This window comes from Petromyzon marinus, chromosome 79 (genome assembly GCF_048934315.1).
Source record: "Petromyzon marinus isolate PM22_M1 ecotype Great Lakes invasive population chromosome 79, UKy_Petmar_22M1.pri1.0, whole genome shotgun sequence".
In the NCBI taxonomy this organism is placed as follows: Eukaryota; Metazoa; Chordata; class Hyperoartia; order Petromyzontiformes; family Petromyzontidae; genus Petromyzon; species Petromyzon marinus.
Window position 1 is genome coordinate 2,756,825 of NC_133745.1, and position 22,214 is coordinate 2,779,038.

Consider the following 22,214-nt stretch of genomic DNA (forward strand, 5'->3'; position numbering starts at 1 on the left):
ACAGCTTGCGAGTGATGAGACCGTCCACAGTGACTGTATTCCTCGTGGTCTATTACTTGTAGCCAGGGTGAACCCCTGCAGAGGAGCACGCTTAACCGATTCTTTCTCCCAACTCTCGGCATTCCCCTGCTTTGGGAAGTTAAATTTGGGAATGCAGTGGTTTCCATCCCGAGCTCCAAACCCAGCCACCAGAGGTATATTCCTGGCAACGGCTAACCTTGGTGGTGAGCAGCCTTTTTGAATACAGCCTGTTGCACCCGTTTACGAAATAGGAGGCAAGGAAAATGCCCCCCATGACCTACACGGTACGTGGAAGCCGTAGTTTAATGGATTCAGTCACTCGCTCCCTTTCTCTTCACGTCTTCTGTGGTTATGTGGTAAGTGCTGTTCCAGTCCTTGTTCTGGGAGTGGCTGCGCTGGGGATGGCTGTCGCAGTAAGTGCCACGGTGGCTTTGTTTGTTTCGAAGAGGCGCTGCACAACTTCTTCAAGGGAATTGGAAACGAACTTCTGATCTGCACATTTGCATTGCTAAACTTATAATAAAACTCTGGTGCCTTACCTATGCTCTTATTCTGTCACTTTTTGCTTGTTGCGTTTTCGTTGTGTAACTGTACCATAGCCTGGGCAGTTAGCACGATTATATTAACCGGTCCTAGCCGTCCCCTAGATCTACTTAGCCTCAAGTGCTGTCTAAACTTCGTCAATGGGGAGACAAAGGCGGCCGGGCGTGGTGCTGACCACCCATCCCTGCGTGTGACGATTCGGGAATCGAACCCAGGCCCCTTCTTGCTGTGAGGCCACACGAGATGTTACCACTGCCCTCCACCACCCTCCTCCTCTACGTGGACAACGCTCACAATATATGCATATACTCACACGCACACACACGTGCACTTATCCAAAAATACACACACATATACATAAACCTTGTCCACATACATGGGTATGTGTACACACACCTATCGATGTGTAGAAGACATTACGATTACAAAGAAAGTGCTAGAAAGCACACGTTAAGATATTTGGGAACAGGTGGCCGGAAGGCACTGTACTCATTCAATAAAGAATATACGTGTTGCAGTCGAGTGGAGGGGCCATTGTCCGATAGGGGCGGGGCTGAGCAAGTATATGAGGAGGAGCGAGGCCCGCCGACGGGGCACTTGTTCAGGGACTAATCGACGGCCAAGGTGGACGACATTGAGGCCGGCTGTTCGAGAACAACTGAATTGAACCGTTGGGACTGACTGTTCGAGAAACAACTGAATGAAAATCATTGGCACTGACTGTTCATGAAACAATTTGGTGGAAACCATCGGGGCTGAAGATAGTCATAATAATTACGAGTGTGGCGGTTATTACACTCGGCACTACATACGTTTCAATAGAAATAAAGGTTCTACTTTAAAAAAAAAATGGTGGCAGTGGTGGAATTCAGTCTAGCGTATCCCGAATAAAGACTGGGAGGGGAGCTCCCTTAGAGGAAGAGGTGTCATCCCTAAGTGCCAAAGGTCCCCGAGAACTGGAACCCATCGAGAACCGGAACCCTCTGATAGCTAAATTCCCGAAAGAGGCGGAGGCCCCGCCACGGACTAGGGAACCAGTATCGCTAAGACAAAAAGACTAGCAACACATAGTTAACAGACTGGACCGCCATACCTCGGCCATTGATTGGTTTCTGACAGCGATCGTTGAGGAGAGAGAGGGGAAAGGAGTAGATACTGTGCAACTTGAGCAGCCGCCGATCCCCGCAGTTCTAGGAGCCGAGGTCGACAAGCCAGAACAACACCAAATTCCTATACTCATTGGTTTTTTCGGTAAAGTCACATATGTAGAAATCAAATAAAAAATGTAACTAAATAAAATTAAATTTTAAATAATCACTACGTTTCGAATGCAACACAAGCGATCAACATCAGGTGGACATGGGGTAAAACACATAGCGAGGGAACAAATAGGGTGGACATCACGCACATAGCACATAGAGAACGGTAAACTGCACGGAGGTAAATACAACAAGAAGATGAGAGACGAGAACTCAACAAACCTTACAAACAAAAGGTTACGCAAAACCAATAGGCCAACAACACAGTTAGACATTAACCTGGTTGACCACGTATTTCAAAAGACTGCTAAATTTCGTCATCTATCGCCACGCAGCGGACAGAGACCCAGGAGCCACAGCCGCTGCCGCCACTTGATACGCAGTGAGCTAGAGCCCCAGGGATGCAGCCACCGCTCCCCCTCGCAGCACATCAGGCGGGAGCCGACCGACCTTTCTGGCCGCTGCTACAAGCTGCATCGCGGACCTTGACCACCTCGCCTATGCAGGAGCTACGCCCAACAGCAATCCCGGATGAAGATGTGCCGCCAGAGATACCACCTCGGACCTTCACTGAACCAACTTGAGCCCTGGCGGAGCACACATGAAAGCTGGGTTCCATGAAGGCATTTTTTTGGTGACCATGTGTTGGTGTTAAATAATTGTGTTGCCTCCAAGAGGACGTCTGCGACTCAGTTGAACTCACTACACATATATGTGCAGAATGCAGCTGCAAGAGTACTCGCTCATACCCGTAAGCGTCATTATATTACACCCATCTTACGGTCCCTCCACTGACTACCTATTCAGTCCAGAATACATTTTAAGATTGCACTTACTGTTTTTAAATATCTATCTTTCACATCGCATTTCAGTTTATTCCCCACGTTGGGTTCTCCACTCTGCTTCACTATGTTTGCTGTCCACCCCACAGCTTAAACAAATAAATTGCTGGACAAGCATTCAAATGTGCAGCCCCCACAGTCCAGAAACACTCATCGGCTCCACATCTGACAAATCAATTCAATCAACTTACAAAAATCTGAACTAAAGTCCTATGTTCTTGGATCTTTCGGTAAAGTCACGTAGAACCAATAATATGAAGTCCTGCAATCACGGAAGCTTTAAATCAAAAAGTCCTATTTGTCGTGGCATATGCTGGAGTATAAGAATTTACATGATCCAAATGGCTTGTAACATTTTGGCCTCTCGACCATCCCTACAATGAAGATTATCCAAAATTGGGGGATCGTGGTCTGGGGTATAGAGACTGATTAGATTTACTAAATTAACTTCATCTGCAAAAAAAAAACACACTTGCGTATTTTTTTTCTATCATTATTTATGTATTCGTTTGTTCACCTGGTACATGTGTAGTGAGTTCTCAGAGACGACTTGTAGAGGCAACGAGTTTATTCAATAAACGCTTAACAGCAACAGTCTCAGCCCTTTTTATGTATTACCTGTGGAGGTACAGCCTCCGGACTAGCGCGTATTAAAACCGGGCTACCGCTCTCAGGTCCTCCGGCTATGAGTCACCTAGGGGAGGCTATTCTGACCCGACCCAGCCAAGGTACAGGTCCCGATCACTGGCCCACTCGGACCCGGCCCTTACAAGGACATTGGGCCGGGGGTTCCCAGGGTCTCACCACTGGCCCACAGAGTACCGGCCCTTACATAGACAGCGAGGCTAGGGGTCCCAGGGTCCTGGCTAGCTGCTCTTCTGGCTTTTGTCTTGGACTGGCCCAGGACTCGTTGAGAGGTCCGCTTTTATACACCTCCCAGGTGTGTCCGTCTCTGGCCACGCCTTCCTTCCAGAGAGTTCCAGGGGGTGGGGGTCTCGGGGAATCCCAGAACACCCCGCAGCCCCATCCTGCTATTAGGCTGGAGAACGTAGCGACCACTCTGCCGGTGCAAGGTACTGCTCCTGTTGGGCCCTTTATGCCACTGCAGGTAAGTGCCCACAGCCCAATTACAGCACGACACGTGAACCCAAACAGAGGCACTTCTTCTCAGCCAGGTGGAAACTGAAATATTCAACGCACCTCTGCAGAGTCCTCGGCCATCAAATGCCAGTGTCATGCAAAGAGTCGCCATAAATTTAACATCGCAAAGTATCGCTATAACGTCACTGCCAACATGAGCGTTGCGAGGCAATGCTCCTTCCGTTCGCAGTGTATGCGGACATAATGTATGGTAAGTCCTCGATTTATTGAGATGCGTGGCTGAGCGGCACGATACAATACGTGTGATGATCGTGTACGTAGGGGCATACCCTCATATGTTCTTTGTATGCTGTCTTTGTTTTAATTTGCAGAATTATTTTTTCACTGCATCACAACGAGAGGTAAATGACCAAAAAGTTCTGCTTCTGCTTCAATCGCCAAGAAGTGTAGGAAGGTGATCACTTTGCAAACCAAAATAGAAGTGGTATACTCTTTGGTTCTATTCGGTAAAGTCACGTAGGTAAAAACATAACTAAATAAAAATCACGACGTTTCGGCCACAACACAAGCAGCCTTCATCAGGTGAAGGGACCAGACTGTCTCGAGGACAGAGCTAGAGTGAACACAGCTAAGCTCAGACCGCGACCTTAAAGCTGTGTGAGAGGAATCAAGGTGCCTTGACAAAGGAATTAGCATAAAAATTAGCATTTAATTGGCGGACTTAGCATGATGAACGGTGTAGAGGGGGTGAACATGTGCAGACCGGCGAGGGGGGGAGGTGTGAAAAGGGAAGAAAAGGGAAGCTGCGAAAGTTTGGGGTACCACTTGAAAAAATACTGTACCATTGAAAATTAGTTTAATATTTGGTTCGATTTAGAACATCTTTCCAATGGTTGCTTAATTTGAAACCATCTTCTCGGTTGAAATTGTGTCTGTTTGTAAATCTGAATTGCCTCGTGAACAAATCTCTGATAAAAACCCGTGGGTTTGCAAAGAACCTTGGTATCGGAGAAAATTATATCGTGATGACCCACAGTGTTGTAACAGTGATCAGCTACGGCAGAAGAATTCGTTCTGCTGTGTTTTAAATCTGATTTGTGCTCGCGAATTCGGTCAGAGACATGTCGCTTCATCTCTGCGATATAGCAATAACCGCAGGTACAACTCAATTTGTAAACCCCGGGGTACTGTAAGTCAGGAATGACATCCTTCACGGATGGGATCCGATCACGTATTTTGTGTACTTATTGAACCGGAACTGGATCTTGTGTTTGTTTAGAATTTTGGAAATCTTTTTAGTAACGCCTGCTATATATGGTAGTGTGATGGTTTTGATCGGAGTATCAAGTGGTTGTTTCTGTATGGAGGGAGAAACAGCTTGGCGGATGGTATGGTCAGAGTATCCGTTCCTCTTGAGGGCCAGATGTACATGTTTTAATTCACTGGCGAGGTGGTGTTGGTCCGAAATGCAATGAGCCATGTGGTATAACGTTTTGATGAAATAATTATTTTGAGTCGGGTGGTGGTGGGAATCAGGTTTCTTGTAGGAATCTGTGTGGGTGGGTTTCCTGTAAACAGAATGCCCCAATGAGCCATCAGGTCTCCTCTCAAACACAACATCCAAGAATGGTTGCTTGCCATCTTTCTCCACTTCCATGGTGAATTTGATGGCAGGGCGTCTGGAATTAATGTGGTCTAGGAAAAGGTTCAAAGCTGGGAGGCCATGTGGCCAAATGACGAAAGTGTCGTCTACATATCTCTTCCACAGGGAAGGTTTGAGGATGCCGTCCAATTCAAATATCTCCATGAAAACATTGGGTATCACTGGCGACAAGGGGGAACCCATGGGGGTACCCTCATTTTGTTTGTAAAAGGTGTCATTCCAAGTAAAGTAAGTGTTGGAAAGCGACAGGCGAGGTACCATGCACCAAAAAGCCTTCCAAACGAGCTAAAAAGTTGATATAAAGCTTCCGTGAGTGCAGGGATTCATATTCTTGGTTCTTTCAGTAAAGTCATGTAGAAAGGAAACATTAAAATAATAAAAAAATAAAATGACAATATTTTTATTGTTTCCCTTCTACGTGACTTTACTGAAAGAACCAAGAATGAGCTAGAAAGTGTTTTCTTAGCCCGTGCTCCTTAGGCAATTGTGCAGTCTGGCTTGTCTCCATGCATGCTGTCCAGGATTGTCCTAAGCCTGTGCTCTTGCAAAATTAATGGTGCTATCTCCGGCTTGTCTTGATGCAGGCTGCTCTGCAGTTTACACTCAGCCCGTGCTGCCAAACTTCATTGTTTGGTTGCTGTTGAGAGCCGCAGCTCCTCCTTTTGTTTTTCACGCCACAACGCTGCCACTTTTTGTTTGGGAGGTTTTTTTAGTCATTTTTTGTAAACAAAATGGCCATCGAGTCTTTAGCGCCACAGAACCTCCCGTCAACACCAAGCAACCGTTTGTATTGCTCGAGGCAACCACGCATGTGCAGATTGTTGTATATATAGGTGTTATGAAAATTGATGAAAATAATGAAAATTAAATGAAATTTGAGATTTGCATAATTTATCCGAAATTATGTTAATCAATGTAATTATGCACATAAATTATGCTGATTCGAGAGATAATCGTATTAATTTATGCGAGTGGGTGTGGTTATAATAATGCAGGTCGTTATGGATTATAAGGTCGAGCCTCGGTGACGAGGATTGTGTTATGAATTGGAATAACGCAATTAATCGTATGCAGTGACGCAGGCGTTGGGAGCGTGAATGAGAGAGAGTCGATTCGACTCTGCTCTTTAATTCCGTATTATCGATAAGGATACGATTACTCTCGATTGAACATTACGAATTATGTGTGTTATGGATTATGTGTGGTGATAGTGTGCTTATGATAGGTCCCCAGTATTCAGATCTCATACGCAGAACAATATTAAGCAGAATTTCAGGAAGAATCACATACAAACCTTCTGCTTTGATCAATTTTATTTTCTAGCTAACTTTAATTTTTGGATAATATGAAAACTCAATCTCGGGATGTTGGAATTTCAACACAGCGTTAACATGATACCATCACGATTGCGTTGTTTCACCTCGATAGCGGCACCTGTGGTTAATTCCCGACGCGTAACGCAATCGATCGGTTGTTGAGAGAGAAATTAAAAACAAGCGAACTATTCTATCAAAACCTTAACCTTATAATATGCAAACTCGTATTCTTGAATGATTACAAAACACGGCACTCGGTCTTTGATTCGTATCCAATCCTTAACACATTCTGATATGCGAAATTTTTATGCTTGAAATCGTCAGTACAGTACCACGGCGATGTTCGTTCATTGATTCATCAAGGAGTATGCAATTAAAGCGTTCGACTGAAATAATTCTGATTGCCTCATCAACGTAACTCAATGGGTTGCGATGTTTTTCGTTATCAGCTAATAGTTGACGCAGTTATCATAAGTCTTGTATGTTTAATGGGAGGGTTGTTGATTTCTTGCGTTGAGCAAACGCCTAGGTTGATTCCCTTGTCAAAAAAAATGTTTGTTCGTTCTGTAGCGGTGGGGGAGTGAGGAGGGAGTGTGGGGGAGGGGCATACGAACGAATGCCAGTTTCTGTCCACCGCTGGCTGGATGAGTCAGCACGACGCTCGCCGTCGTCGCGCCGATGGGTGTTGAGTGCGGGGCCGCTTCCCTCTCAGCCCTGGTGACGCGAAGTTGCGCGCTGTAGCACGCTGGTGGCACGCTGTTGGCACGCGCTGGTGCTGGTGGCACGCTGGTGGCGCGCTGGTGGCGCGCTGTTGGCGCGCGCTCCCTCTCCTTGAAGATGCGCGAACGCGCCCGTGCTGATTCGCTGACAGCAGTTTCCTCCACTGCTGGATGAGCTGCGCCGGTGCGCGCTCTTTCCGCTGCTGTAGTATCTGACGCTGCGCTCGCGGGCGACAGGTCAAGTTTTTCTTCTGCTGAGTGAGCCGAGTCGCACGCGCTCTCTTTGTTGAGGTTGTTGTCGGCTCTCTGACAGCAGGTTTCCTCCACTGCTGTATGACTCAAGTCGCACGCGCTTGGTCACTGGTTTGCTGAAGTTGTTGGCGGCTGCTCGTGCTTTTCCGCTGCTGGTTGAGCCACGTTGCACGTGCTTTCTTTGTGGAGATGCTCGAGCGCTCTCAGCGCTGATTCTTTGTTGGCGGCTGGCCAAGCTTTTTCTTCAGTTGAGTGAGTTGAGTCGCACGTGCTCTCTGTTGAAGTGCGCGAATGCGCCCGTGCTGGTTCGCTGACAGCAGGTTTCCTCCACTGCTGTATGACTCACTTTTGTTGATACATCGCGACTCAGCGATCCCGCTACTCAGCGAGGCTCGGAGCCAGCCGCTCCATGCGACTGCTCGTCCTGTGGACGTCTTGACTCGCTGATCTGTCTTGACTCTTGACTTAACTTCACTGACTTTTGAAAATGCGGCTGACCGTTATATTCAAAGACAATTATCTCTGCGCAGTGGAAAAGGTGGGGCAGGGTCTGTGTGTGCGAGTTCGTGTGTGTACAGATGGCTCCTGCAATAACGATCTGTTTGCCCTGGCGTGAAATTCCTCTCTTGCGCTCTTCGGGAGAGACAAAGGTGGTCGGGGTTGCTTGGGATATTGTTTAAACTCTTTCGTAAGTTTGCCCGTTTGCCTCATTCCTTCACGAAAACCTTTGATGTGACTGTATTTTGTCTCCAAGCTTTGTTTTAACAGTCAAAGTATTAAAGGTGAAAATCATTTGCTAGCGAATTAATTATTGGATAATAATTCACTGATGTATCTGGTGGCCTGGTCTTAATTGGAGTGAGCGCGAGTACCGTTAACTTTAGCTTATTCTTGTTATTGCATTTTAAATTTTAACCGTTGTTTAAAAAAAATGGTTTAACCCGTGGGCGTCCTCATTTCTGGTTTGCGGAAGGCTTCCCTCTGCGTGACCTCCCTTAGGGCACAACAAACGCTTGTTCATCTGGAGATCTTCGCAGATAGCTGCTAACATCCTCGCCTCGAGAGTTTTATTATTTTTTTATTTATTAATGGCCTGTTTATGACTGACATCTGATTTTTCGTGTGCCTGGCTTACGGGTTTTATTATTTTTTTTCGTTTGTTAAAAAAATATGTATATAACGGTAAATATTATTGTTAATATCAATTTTGGAAAAGGCTCATATACACCAAGATGCATCCTGTGGCTCAGTTCTCATTAAAATAATCATACATTGTAGTTTGATGTATTTAGTTCATCTTGGACCAAGGATACAAACAAATAGCGAGTTCATTCGGGGGCTTTAGTTTGTTGGCTTTGTAAACCCAATAGTTTGTTTAAAGCGTCAAAATGGAAGACAATCATGTTCATTAGGCAAAGAGGGTGTGTGTATATGGGTGCCATTAGGCATTTATATTGCAAACGTTCAGTTCAGGACAACGTTATTTTATACCATGATATTTCAGGTTATAGGTCAAGAAGTTGTGGTTCGTGTATTTTCTAATATTACCAGGTAGGACTTGGCAGGAAATTACCGATGAAAATAGAGTACTGGTTCATTCGTCATCATGTCAGTTATTATGCAAGATTGAGCAAGGCCAGGAGAAATGGTATTTTCAGGTTGTCCGTCCTTCATACAGTGCGAGGGCGTTTAGGAGAAACGCCGTTCAGGTTTACTTTTCAGGAAGGGAGGCCATGTCCAGGGAGATGGACAAATGATTTCCAGGCCGTGTTTGATGCAGCGGCCTTCATAACAGCGGAGTTTTCCAGGCAGATGGTTTAACACAGTTCAGGCAGTTGTAGACATGAGAATCCTGGCTATCAGCATTTGTGGTGGCCATGCACAAGGAATTAACCATTGAGGAACCGAGTTGAGGCAGCGTTTCTCCAGCAATCACCCTAATGTAGCTAGAGACGGACGCGTCGCCACTGCATCAGCACCCAGGGGTCTGAAGCACCAAGCCACGCGTGCACAAGGCCACAAAGAATGTCTAGTCAAGCCTCCATAGCATGGTGGGGTGGTTGTCTTTTCCAGGGGAAAAGCACTTTTGACAATGTGGACAGATGCTTTGTAATGCCACAACCTAACCTTTAATTAAAGCTAGTTAAAGTTAGCATGCCATTTCTCTCCCCTTGCCCCACATGCTTGATGTACCTTTGATATAGTTTGTGTGATAGAAATCTCTATAACATGTCCACATTTGCACGTTTTAGGGGAGAACGATTCAATAATTAATGAAATACATCTGGATTCAGATTATTTAAGCATGGCAAGGTGCTCTTGTTTGAAGAAGGCAATGGCCTAAACGTTGGTACAAGTTGCCGCTATTGAGGGACTTGGCCAAATGCGGCACTAATTCTGCACACATACAATCCTTGTGAAAGGTCAGAACAGCAGTAGCGAATTTCAGCATTTTATTTTGACCACAATGGTCAGCAAGACATGCAAGTTCCAGCAAATCACAATTAGTCGTCATCAATAGCCACTGCCGTGGAGCGCCACAGCCCGGCTCCTACGCCTCCTGACGGCAATGGCAGCAGACAGGAGAGCAACGACGGCTGTGGCAATGACGAGGAGAAAGGACAGAGTCCCAGCCGAGGCCCACGATGAGGAGGGAGCCTCCAGCAACAGCAGAACAGCATCGTTAACAGGAGCTTCTTCAAAGAGCACGGGGCCCTGCAGCGACACCACGTGCTTGCCTACCACGCTGGAAGTGTCAGAGACGGTGTTGCGCTCTGGAACAAAAACAGAAATTGGTTGATGACCACTGGCCCATACAAAAGGACGCCATATGCTTCAGGTCAAGTTCCTCAAATGAGTAGGTCATTAATGGCATGCCACGGCTTGTCGAGAACTAGTCTGCAAAGTCACAGCTAATGTGATCTAAATAGGAACGATAACATAGCAACATTATCCCAAACATGAAAACCCCTTTGTCCTCTTGACAAATCGCTACTCTGCGAGTCGTTGCTGGGTAAATAAGCGCTAGATATTTAATAGAGGTCACGGTGGTACTCACTGTAGCGCCTGGTCTGCCCACACTGACGATTGCACTCGGTGACAAAGTTGGGGCTGGAGCTGTCGCACACCACGATAGAGCAGTGTAGATAAACCTGTGGCAGACAGAATGCATCGCGCCAGTATGTAAAGGGTCCCATGTTTTAGGTAGTCCTTCTGGCTGTCCAATTGTACAAAGTACACGTCATAGTCTGGGTTTGTTCAGTAAAGTCACGTAGAAGGGAAATAATAGAAGTAAAATAAAGTTACGTTTCGATTGCACCACAAGCAATTAGGTGTGAAATCAGTAAGAATTTTGAAAAAAGCGTCAGTTTTAGCCAAACTTTCTTGCTGTTGTTTTCAGACCGATTGCTTGTGTTGCAATCGAAACGTCGTGAGAATTTGTTTTATTTTTATTATTCCCCTTCTACGCGAATTTACTGAAATAACATCGAATATGCATCCCTGCAGTTATGAAAAGCTTTAAAAAACCGAAATTAAAAGTACACTTCATCCAGGGGCAGAGCCAGGGGTGACATTCTGCGTATAAGTGTACGACACTCGGTCTGGCGTACTCCGTGCAACTGCATTGTCAGAGTGTCACCAACCGATGGCGTCTAGTTCAGCCGACTGATCATTCTTGAAACTATGTTGAATGTCACCCCGGCCTGAAATCCTGGCTCCGCCCCTGACTTCATCCCTCCATGGGGACCTGGTTTCTAATGGATGGAAAGAATCGGGCACTCACGAGGTCACGGGTGGTGCTGCGGTCAGAGTTCATGAAGGCGAAGGCCTGGAGCGCGAGGCGCTTGTAGTGAGAAGGCAGCGGCAGGTCAGCAACACCAGGGAAGGACACACTGCAACAAGGAGACTGCACGGGGCAGCTGCACAAGAAACAGTGCCGTTAAACCATCAAGTCCAAGCGAGTGTCATGCATCGGATTGAATGCACGCATCTTTATTTAAAATCTGCACGCGAGGATGAAGACCAGCTTTAAAGTCAGGACGTGCTCACGACCAGCAAGGCAGCCCAAATGGCAATATCAGTGCACCATGTCCGATGCAACCATCACTGCATGTGGTCGGCCTTGTACAAACCACCATCTTTGGGAGGCAGATGGTGGCTGTGTTAACATCCCGAACATCAACCCAAGGAGCATTGTGGGCATCGACATTTGGGGATGGCACTGTAATCTTGTTTAAAACGACACCAGTAATTGGTCACCATTACACGAACTGTTGTCATTGAAAAAGGGCCGTAATTAGCACAACTCTGCTTACGTGGGGGAAACAGCTAACCAATGCCTTGAACGAGGTTGCCTCTGCAGGCCCTGCTGTGGCAGTGAGAGAGGGTTTAGAGAGCACTACCCCGCCCCCAGCCTTACCCATCCGCCACAAGCTTCCACTGCGTGGGGTCGGCGTCATCTGCCGTGGGCGTGGCCCAGCAGTCCTTCAGGAAGAGTGCCAGCGTGGGGTCAGAGCGGTGCAGCAGTGACGCCTGCACGTAGAGCGGCGTGCCCAGAAGCGTCACCAGCGGGTACTGCCAGGGCTGTACGGCATGGTGTAGGAGTTGTCTGGCAGCATGCGGAGACGGTTCACAAGGCATGTGGATTAGTGGTGTAAAAGGTCATGTTTACAGCACATGGACAAGGCAAAAGCACAAAGCCCTCTAAAACGTGTGCATAACTTTGAATTGTGACTCGGGCACACATTATCGCAACATTTTCCTGGTATAGAAAGTGGTTAACATTTCATTTGTATTTTCAGAATAAATTCTGTCACCCTCACCTCCGATTAGCATGGTTGGCTACATGCTGTGTATACAACAGCATCTCTCAACGTCTGTAGATGTTTTAAAGGGGCACGTGGTTTCACACGGAAGTGGTGGGAATCGGGTGGCAACAGATGGCCAAGCTCCAAGTCCCATTTTTAGCCAATTGGTAACTAATTAAGCTATTGAAAAGCATTCGAACAAACAAAGGTGACCTGGACAAATGAGGCCAAGAAAGCAGTCCAATTTTCTTTCAAAGTTCCCTCAAGGAGACCATTTTGGTTGATGGGTTGTGGTAAAGACGCATTTGGTAGCGCTATGGCAATTAAGGGAATCGTCATCCCTTTCAATGTCGGCCCCACACTAACAAAATGGTTTCAGCTGGTAGCTGCTAGATTTAAAACCTCAGCAGAAATTAGCATTTAAAGTTGCACGTCGTACCATGGAGAATGTGCAAGGCGTTCTAGTTCACGTGTGGCTATGAACTCTGTTGGCAGGTTCACAATACTCTGGCAGCACAGCATGTCATCCGTTTGTTGCAGTGGTTTGCAATTAAAGCAGCCCTGCCGATGCATCCAAAAATCTCATGCAGCCTGCAATCGGTGGACATTAAACCAGCGTTGAGCTCCATCTCAGCACTGGATAAAATAAGCTCGAGCCAGAGCTAATATGGAGAATACGAACCCAAGTCTTCCCTGGGTAGAGCAACATCAGAACCCGTGTTCCCTAACGTGGCATTTGTTTGCTCCGAGGTGAGTGGTGTGGGAGAGGGCAGCACTCACCAGTGAAGACCTGGAGCAGCAGGGAGAGGGGTCCAGTGGCAGTGGCTGGAGGTGGTGGTGGGAGAGTGCTCACCTGCACTCCAAGCTGCAGGTCTCCACTTCCAAGGAAGCGGCATTGAAGAACCATCCTGGTAAACAGACACCACCCGCCAAAGGCATGCACCACGCCCTCACGGCAGAAAGATTGCAGGGCGTATTGCAGACGTACCAGTGAAGGGACCCACCTTGGTTAACACCCTGTTTACATTAGCCATTAACCACATTTCTACTATTTCGGGAGACGATAAAGATCCTGTGACAAAGACAAGATGACCTTGCGCGTTGAATGTCCCAATTTGAAAATTAAATTGTGCAATATGGAAGCTCAGATTGGTCATGGTACTGCAAATATTTAATGTCGCAGGGACAGTGGCGGGGGTGGGTCTCCTCTGCAAGACTCGTGCTTGACCCTCATGAGCAGAGCACTTGCTGAGGGGTGGTGGCAGTGCTTACTTGTATGTGGACGACTTGGTGATTGCGACGTTTCCATCGACGCAGAGCTCCCGATCGGAGGCCAACAGTAACTCGTACACGAGCTCCTGCCCACTCCACTGGACACACCAAAACGATAATTCCACCGAGTGATCAAGCATAAGAATAATAACTGGCCAAGAGTCGAGATGGCTCAAAATTAGATATTATGATCCCCATAAATTCTGCTTTGGCACTCAATCATAGAGGGACCCTGCTGTTCTTTAGAAACTCGTGCATTATTGTGGTCTGCACATCAAGGAGTTGTGCATCGTGAAGGGTCCGCTGCAGCACTTCAAGTCCTATGCAAAGTACTTGCGACAGTATTCAGCAATAAAATAGCCATGATTGATGGCAGCATCTAACGTGAAGGGACCACATTTACCTGGTCTATCAGAGTTTGATTAACCTAAAAACGCAAAACGAGACGAACGTTGGGAGAGGTTTCGATGTTCTCCGTTAATATGCCAAAAAAAAACCACCACCGCCATGTCGATTCCCAAATAAGTGGACGCACTAGTGCAACGGAAAAGCTTGTTTGGTGAGGAACGTTTCCCAGAGCAGTTTAAAATAATTAAGGTAACACCACTCAAATGCTGGCTTGGAGCCATAGTGATCCCACCAACTATTGCCCCATCCCACAGGTGAATAGAGTCGATGGTCAGAGCGTTTGTGAAGCGGTTACTTGGCAATGTTGCTGCAACAGGCAGATCCAACCCATTGCAGTTATCTACCCAAAGTTCTAGAGAACGGGAGGTAGCTCAACTAAAGATCCCCATATTTTTGGTTCTTTCGGTGAAGCCACGTAGAAGGAACACAATAAAATACTAAGATGAAGCATTAATTTATTATTTTAGTGTTTCCCTTCTACGTGACTTTACCGAAAGAACCAAGAATATGAATCCCTGCAGTCACGAAAGCTTTAAATCAAAATTTAAAGATGCCCCAGTTCTCTACAAGATCATATATTACTGGATCACACGCGATGTTTTGACACCATTGACCGAGAGCTACTAAAATCGGGCAGCTCAAGGTTAGGTTTATCCAGTACGGCACTGGGGTGGATCGTCTCATAACTATATGGTCGATCAATTCATCAAGCTGGATGGCCATCACCTATGCCACACCTAGTTGGTGTACGACAAGGATCCATCCTCGGGACCCTCCTATTTTTAATCGTAGGTCTTTGTTTGCCAATATTATATTATCGCATGACATGGCCATCAGTATGCCGACGATACATTGCAGTGAAGTCAATATTTTTAATTACAGAGTCTCAGGAAAATCGTAGATACACTAGCAGTGCACGAAACAGATGAATCGAGAAAACTATCGGAGGTTCTGCTGGTTGGCATAGGAAAGCACATGTGGGATGATCAGGCATGGCAGTCGCCGATTCCAAGATTGTTGCCTACTCTTTTAGAGCCTTGGGCACCATACAACTCGAATAGTTCCATCGACCACCTTACGCAAAATATAGTCAGGGCTTAAAAACATTTGCATATCAGGGCTCTACACCATACTAGACCATCATTGAGTCGTCACAGCCAAGTGGCATACAGCATCGTATCGACAAAGCGTGACTATTGCAATTCTCCATCCTACAGGTCATCCGGTAGAAACATTAACAAGCTGCAAAGTGTACGAAGCGCTTTGGCACGTGTGGTCATGGGTACTGCAAAATCCAACCAAGTCCGTCCAGTGCTTGCCGAGGTGCATTGCCTTTTGGCTAATAGGTGAAGTCATTCGATTAATTTATGCTCCATTGCGATGTTCACCTGTGTCTTCCAGAAGCATGACCATCAACCAGAACTCAAATTATAATTTCTGTGCAAGAATTGATCGTTACCTCATTTGCTCAAGTCAAATCCTATGCAATAAGCAAACTATGTGCAAGCCACGATGAAGGCAAATACGGCAGCAGATAACTGCACCAGGCATAAGTCCACTCGCCCACGAGTGAACGCGTTGGGATTGTTTAACGAAAGTGTCAGAATCGACTCCCGTATCCCGGAGTCAAAGCACATTGCTTCAAAGAGCAACCTTAATGACTGCACAATTCGGAACATGCCAGTGATACTGCACATCAGCACTCCCATGCGATGCATTTAATCCCACTCCAGTTGACGTAAAGGTACGTCAATTGCTATAGAGATTTAGGAGTGCGGTGAACTGGTCGCTGGGTTTCAGCATGGTCACCGCACCACAAGTTACCCATTTAACTACATCAGGATGGGGGCAGGGCAAAGCAGAGTCCAGGAGCCCAGTACCTGCACAGTGGCACCACACGCTGCCATGGGCACGTCAAAGACTGCAAGGTCTGCAGACACCAGGACGGGACTGCACTGCGCGCCGCTACTGCCAGTCAGGTGCACGGTGCTCAGGTCCAGCGGTGGAGACGTCAGGTTCCGAGACACAGGCACCACAAAGCGCCCATCTGTGGTGCACACTGGGTGGAGCATGTTGGGAAGAAGGGTATGGGAGAGTTCAGTCAATCACGAAAGATGCCCCATGTAGCCCGTGGTGATGCAACAAGTTCAAGAAACCAGCATAGCAGGATGCTACTGTGCACCAACATAGACACTCACAGCAAGAGCCTATATTTTGATTTGAAGCTTTCGTGACTGCAGGGATTCATATTCTTGGTTCTTTCGGTTAAGTCATGTAGAAGGGAAACAAGTAAAATATATAATAAAAGACCGAAGAATAAATAGAGCCTAGTTCAGGTAGCAAATTATTAAACCTCCGTTTTGAGTCAGCTACGTACCAGCTTCACTGTAGAAGCAGCGGCGTAGAGTGGTGTCGTAGCAGCAGCCACTCTGTGCACAGACGTCCGCGCTCAGGACACTCTGCACAGCATTGCATGGGAAGTTCCTGCTCTGACCAGAGCACGTGGCGATCTCTAACAGCAGGAGCACAACAGGTGATCGTACAAAAACCCCACGTACTTAAATAAGTCATCGTTTGAGCTACGTGTCAAGTATGTGAATGAGTGTTACTTGGCACATGACCAAATTACCCAGGCAATGCACCCATTCTCGGAAGCGGAGCAGGGTTGAGTGTACAGCAAAGATAGGCAAAGACCGTGCTCACTGGATGTAAAAGGCTATGGCAGTGCTGCACAGTTTGTTGCATTGCAGGTCAGTGCCACTCAACATTTGCCAACGAGGAGCAGCGTGGTGAAGCATGGTCAAATTAACCCTCAAGACCCAGGGGCAGCACCAATCAGCAGTGCATTAGGAATACGCGTTCATATGGTGCAACTATTGCAATCAGCCATTGGGGGAAATTGCATCGGAAAATGATTCAAACAGCAAGTTGGTACAGTAAAATCCAAGGACATGAAACGCACTTGCTAGAAACGCAAAAGCACCAGGAGAGATGATCTAGGTCGATACAAAAGGCAGCCGTTGAGCCAGCAGACCCATTTTATAGCACCAAGTCATAGGTAGTGCAGTCTGTACGTCCGATTAGCAGAGTCAATGATACTCACCTCCGGCCCTCGCCGATCTTAGGTTCTCAGGGCAGTCGATGGTGAAAGCCCAGACGAGTCCATTCAGCCCCTGCCGCATCTCCTGCAGCTCCACCTGGACCTTCCTCCTGCCGTCCTGGTGAAATCAGCAGTCCTCAAATCGGAATTGGGGCCAGTACTCCAGGAAGGCTCAAACAAATCAATAGATTTAGTGTATTCTAATTGTTTGGGTCAGGCCAGGCCAACGACAAGGAAGACTCAATAGGAAACCCATCGCCACCTGCCAGCCAAACTAAGATAGGCAGACCACACGGGGGTTGCATTCCTGGGTCCGAAATCACTTTCCCAGGTTAACCGTTGTTATTGTAGAAACGGACGCTGCCCTGCTCTCTACGTGTAATACATTTTCCATATTCACCATACCACAAAACCTCCATTATTCTTGCCACAAACACCTTCACACGGGCATCACGATCCCTGGGCAGACAGCCCATTAGGTGTCAACTACACATTTGTTATTTGGTTTCACTTTCATGTTTTGTGCACTACTTGAGGTTACTTGTACATCTTTCTGGCACAAAGCTCGTATGTTGGTTAGGTCTTCCACTTACATTTTGCTGGTATACACCATCCATGTCCTAATTCGCCCTGAATGCAATACTTTTCTTACATCTACGTTGGTCTCTTAGAGGCCAGCTTGGATAGTGACCTTCTGTAGTAACAGTGCCGTTTATTCTATACCTGGAATCAAAGCAGTTTGATGCTAATCTTTGCATTGAGTAGTATTGCGAAAGCTGCATCCATTGGCAGGCGTGAATTACATAAACTGAAAGCCTGTTTTGCCGTGCTTTGTGACGTAAACAGTTAACCTTTCACATATTCCCTCTATCAAGGCGGCCACTTGGTGACATGGATGTCTAGATGGCAAATCTTTTACTGTTATGCACAGGGGGAGAACAATTATGCTAGAGATAAGACTGATGAGGCGGAGACTAAAGACAAAAAAAGAAATGCAATGAGGCAAGGCCATGAGCAAGAAGAGACTTATGAATGGTTGAGAGAGTAGTGTAGCGGCATGGCATAATACAATGAGCAAGACGACAAACCAAGGTAAACTGGTAAGACAAGGATGGCAAGACAGATGGAATTAGCATGGCATCGATTGTACGGGAATACCAGTCAAGAGAAAGAGCTTCTGTATAAACTAGAAACAAAGTAGCTACCACCGAGCGATGATCGAAATCATAACAACTTGTAGGAATAAATAGAAAGGCAATAAAACCCACCTGAAAACAAATTCCAGAGTGGATGGTAAGAGCTAAATCAAAGATTAAATCTTGGAAACAAATTTTATAAATGCACGAGCCAAGCAAAAGGAAAATACCACGGTAGGCAAAATCCAATTTGATTAAGGCCAGACAACATCGTTGGCACGTGATAGCTGAACGGTTATGGATTGCAAAACATCAAATTCGCTACTATCACATCAGCCCCAGCGGGTACTAGTATCGACGCAAGTCACAATGGTCTCCTCGTGTTCACCTCCACGCGCACGTGGCAGGCATCACCAGCAGCGGTGAAGTGGAGCCCAGCACCATCCCTCGCGATGGAGAAGCCGCACGCCCCCTGCAAAGACTCCACATCCACGGCCTCATTCCGCACCGCTGGACACAAGAACAAAGTTAGAAAAACCTGCGTTTGGATGGCTTGTACACCACAAGTTAATGTAGGCAGCGTGACTGCAAGGGCAACAAAGGATGGCGTCAGTGTCAGCTCGAGTAGGAAGTGTCCAGTCCCAGGAACGTGTCTAGGAAACAGGAACCTCAATACGCTGCTGGAATTACGGTACTCACAAAACCAGCACAACGAACTCGTATAATAGTTGCTAGTAATAAGACTGCGTGTCAGATTTGGCGACAAGATCTTCCAAGTCGTCAACCGAGGACTCATGTGGGAAATGCAGATGATGCGAGTAGAGAACAAGAGTCTGACAGGAGTCACCAGGTTCAGTTTACAACGGAAGGCACCACCTTGCATGAAATTGTCCAATTAAAGGAAAGGAGCACGCATTGCACAGGCAAGCAAAATAAGGCATTGCTTAATAAAGGATTCACCCATCTTGTAAACACATGCAGTTAGCCAATGGAAGAATACGGTTTTAATAATCGTCGTGTTGCATTAGACTAGTTGAAATGAACCCCGAAGCCAAATCATTACCATGCTTCGAATCCCAGATTCTTAAATGTTCCATTGTTCATGTGAATTACATGTCACAACGCAGAGCGAACTAAGAAACCTAAAAAGCGATAACGTATAAGAAAAAAAACTGCAGGTCAGAAGGCATCGAAAAAAGGAGTTGGGACCAAACAAGGGGCCAGAGAATCTCAGCCCCGAATCAATCAATTTCATCGTATATAGAGTCATCATACAATGGATCAATATGGTTAATTATGTCATCACGCTTGAAGTGAAAGCTCATGGACTCACTCCGTACAAAAACACGGTAATCGCTGTCAGAGGAGCTGCTCCATCCCACAGAGAAACCCAGAGTGGAGGAGAGGCATTGCTTCAGCAGACCTGGGGGAGACAGTTCAGAAGTTGACACATCAACGACACCTTATGGAAAAATAAAAATAAAAACAGCCCGTGCCAGTTGCTGGCTGGGCACAGTGCATTCATTGTTCTGTGCACACAAGTCTGTAAGGTGTTGCGTTGTTCTAATTTGGCACAAATTCCAAAAGGTCACGTGCACGATTCGACAGTATGAAGCTCACACAAGAGATCGTCAACCTGCAGCTTCGAAGCCGCAGGTTGAAACATTGCTCTTGATGTTTTGTTCGTAGACCCCCGCATTAGACTCTTGAAATTGTAGTGGAAAGTATTCACTGTAGATCCTGATATATGCAAATTATTAACGCGCGTGCACAGTTCGCCGTTACTATAATGGAAAGGAACAGGCCATGATGATTTTGCCACGTGTGTGAAACGTATAGGTCGTGTGCGGTCAAATGTTGTACAATTCACTATTTTAAGTAAAGTTGCAAGAGTTGTGCCAATCAGTCACAAGCCACATTTTTCGAAAACGTTATTATCGTTAAAAGGAACGGGCAAAGGGAGCGTTAATGTCCCCGAACAACCCCTTTCCAATGCACTGGGGGACTATTAATCATCCACGTGCCGGTCTCGTGCCCAGCAGCAGCAGTGACGTCGCGTCACGTGACTGCTGCAGCGCACAACAAATTCACCCCCCCCCCCCACCTCGTCCTGGCAGCGCTCTCGTGGACAACTCATGTCGCCAGTAACAACTTCCAGTTCACCGAGAGACGCCGCCATTCTAGTCTTGCACACGGCGGTGTCTGTGCACACGAGGCGGTATTGAGAGAATGGGCGATGTGGGTGTCACGTGACTACGGCAACAGCAGCGCCCCCTTACCACTCGGCTCCCCCAGCGTCCGCGGTCCCAGCGACTGGCGAAGCCTCGCGAGGACGGAGCCCAGGCAGAGGAAGCTGTCGGGGGGGGGGGGGGGGGTGTGTGGAAACAAATCTTCAAGGGGGTTGGGCGGGGGGTTTCCCCTCTAGAAAAAAAAAAATCTAAACTTGAAAATGAATTTCCTGCCTTAAATATAAAAATTCACTAACACATTGGATGGACTTTATATTTATTTACAATACTGTCTAATAGTGTATTGCTCTTTGCTTTGTTTTACTATTTCTTGTTTAAGTGTATGTAATAGCAGAGATTAGGGATTAATAAAGCACATACATAACCACAATCATAAACAAATCTATTTTACAGCAATATATTGGGGATACTTTCAGCATATTTGAATATTGGGGGGAGATGTGTTCCCCCAAATATATATTACAATTACGCTCTTGGCCCTCTCTTACAAACCTACACAATACTTCATTAACCAGAGCTGTTGAGACACCACTAAAACCCACCACCACTAAAACCCACCACCACTAAAACCCACCACCACTAAAACCCACCACCACTAAAACCCACCACCACTAAAACCCACCACCACTAAAACCCACCACCACTAAAACCCACCACCACTAAAACCCACCACCACTAAAACCCACCACCACTAAAACCCACCACCACTAAAACCCACCACCACTAAAACCCACCACCACTAAAACCCACCACCACTAAAACCCACCACCACTAAAACCCACCACCACTAAAACCCACCACCACTAAAACCCACCACCACTAAAACCCACCACCACTAAAACCCACCACCACTAAAACCCACCACCACTAAAACCCACCACCACTAAAACCCACCACCACTAAAACCCACCACCACTAAAACCCACCACCACTAAAACCCACCACCACTAAAACCCACCACCACTACAACCCACCACCACTACAACCCACCACCACTACAACCCACCACCACTACAACCCACCACCACTACAACCCACCACCACTACAACCCACCACCACTACAACCCACCACCACTACAACCCACCACCACTACAACCCACCACCACTACAACCCACCACCACTACAACCCACCACCACTACAACCCACCACCACTACAACCCACCACCACTACAACCCACCACCACTACAACCCACCACCACTAAAACCCACCACCACTAAAACCCACCACCACTAAAACCCACCACCACTAAAACCCACCACCACTAAAACCCACCACCACTAAAACCCACCACCACTAAAACCCACCACCACTAAAACCCACCACCACTAAAACCCACCACCACTAAAACCCACCACCACTAAAACCCACCACCACGCTCCTCCGGCCTCCTCACCTGGTCAGGAGCAGTAGAAGAACTCGCAGGTTTGCCATCGTTAAATAAATCGGCTGCGTCGCCTTCCATCGCCCACGGCACCCCCTTTTATATGGAGAGCCCTCAGCGATCCCGATCCAGATTAGA

At 46.9% G+C, this 22,214-nt stretch overlaps 2 protein-coding genes across 4 annotated transcripts in view; both read right to left on the reverse strand.

Moving 5' to 3' along the window:
* The window catches only part of LOC116958504 (zona pellucida sperm-binding protein 4-like), a 70,506-nt gene that overhangs the window by 4,652 nt on the left and 43,640 nt on the right, over window positions 1–22,214 (reverse strand). The window contains exons 1-9 of one of the 3 annotated variants that reach the window (XM_076056897.1): window positions 22,089–22,191; window positions 20,720–20,793; window positions 19,774–19,863; window positions 18,829–18,950; window positions 17,308–17,422; window positions 16,582–16,716; window positions 16,085–16,263; window positions 13,797–13,894; window positions 13,305–13,432 (exon numbers count right to left, since the gene is read on the reverse strand). In XM_076056897.1, the coding sequence (XP_075913012.1) occupies window positions 13,305–13,432; window positions 13,797–13,894; window positions 16,085–16,263; window positions 16,582–16,716; window positions 17,308–17,422; window positions 18,829–18,950; window positions 19,774–19,863; window positions 20,720–20,793; window positions 22,089–22,126 (979 nt within the window). In that variant the 5' untranslated portion in view covers window positions 22,127–22,191. Of the gene's footprint in view, window positions 1–13,304; window positions 13,433–13,796; window positions 13,895–16,084; window positions 16,264–16,581; window positions 16,717–17,307; window positions 17,423–18,828; window positions 18,951–19,773; window positions 19,864–20,719; window positions 20,794–22,088; window positions 22,192–22,214 lie in introns of those variants that run through there. The other 2 variants (XM_076056895.1, XM_076056896.1) reach the window with 2 other exon arrangements.
* On the reverse strand, window positions 10,156–12,357 carry LOC142907527 (zona pellucida sperm-binding protein 2-like). Its single transcript, XM_076057160.1, has 4 exons — window positions 12,137–12,357; window positions 11,501–11,636; window positions 10,775–10,868; window positions 10,156–10,490 (listed from the first exon to the last, which is right to left on the reverse strand). Exons 1-4 carry the CDS (start codon window positions 12,355–12,357, stop codon window positions 10,231–10,233), a joined length of 711 nt encoding a protein of 236 aa, XP_075913275.1. The 3' UTR covers window positions 10,156–10,230.

Bases quoted from the DNA above. Each gene is read 5' to 3' on its own strand.
- LOC142907527 (XM_076057160.1), bottom strand. From the start codon at position 12,357: ATGCCTTGTGAACCGTCTCCGCATGCTGCCAGACAACTCCTACACCAT. The intron at 11,637-12,136 runs GTAAGGCTGGGG...TTTCTTGTGCAG, and splicing joins TGGAAGCTTGTGGCGGATGG to CTGCCCCGTGCAGTCTCCTT. The intron at 10,491-10,774 runs GTGAGTACCACC...TTTTTGTTCCAG, and splicing joins TGGGCAGACCAGGCGCTACA to AGCGCAACACCGTCTCTGAC.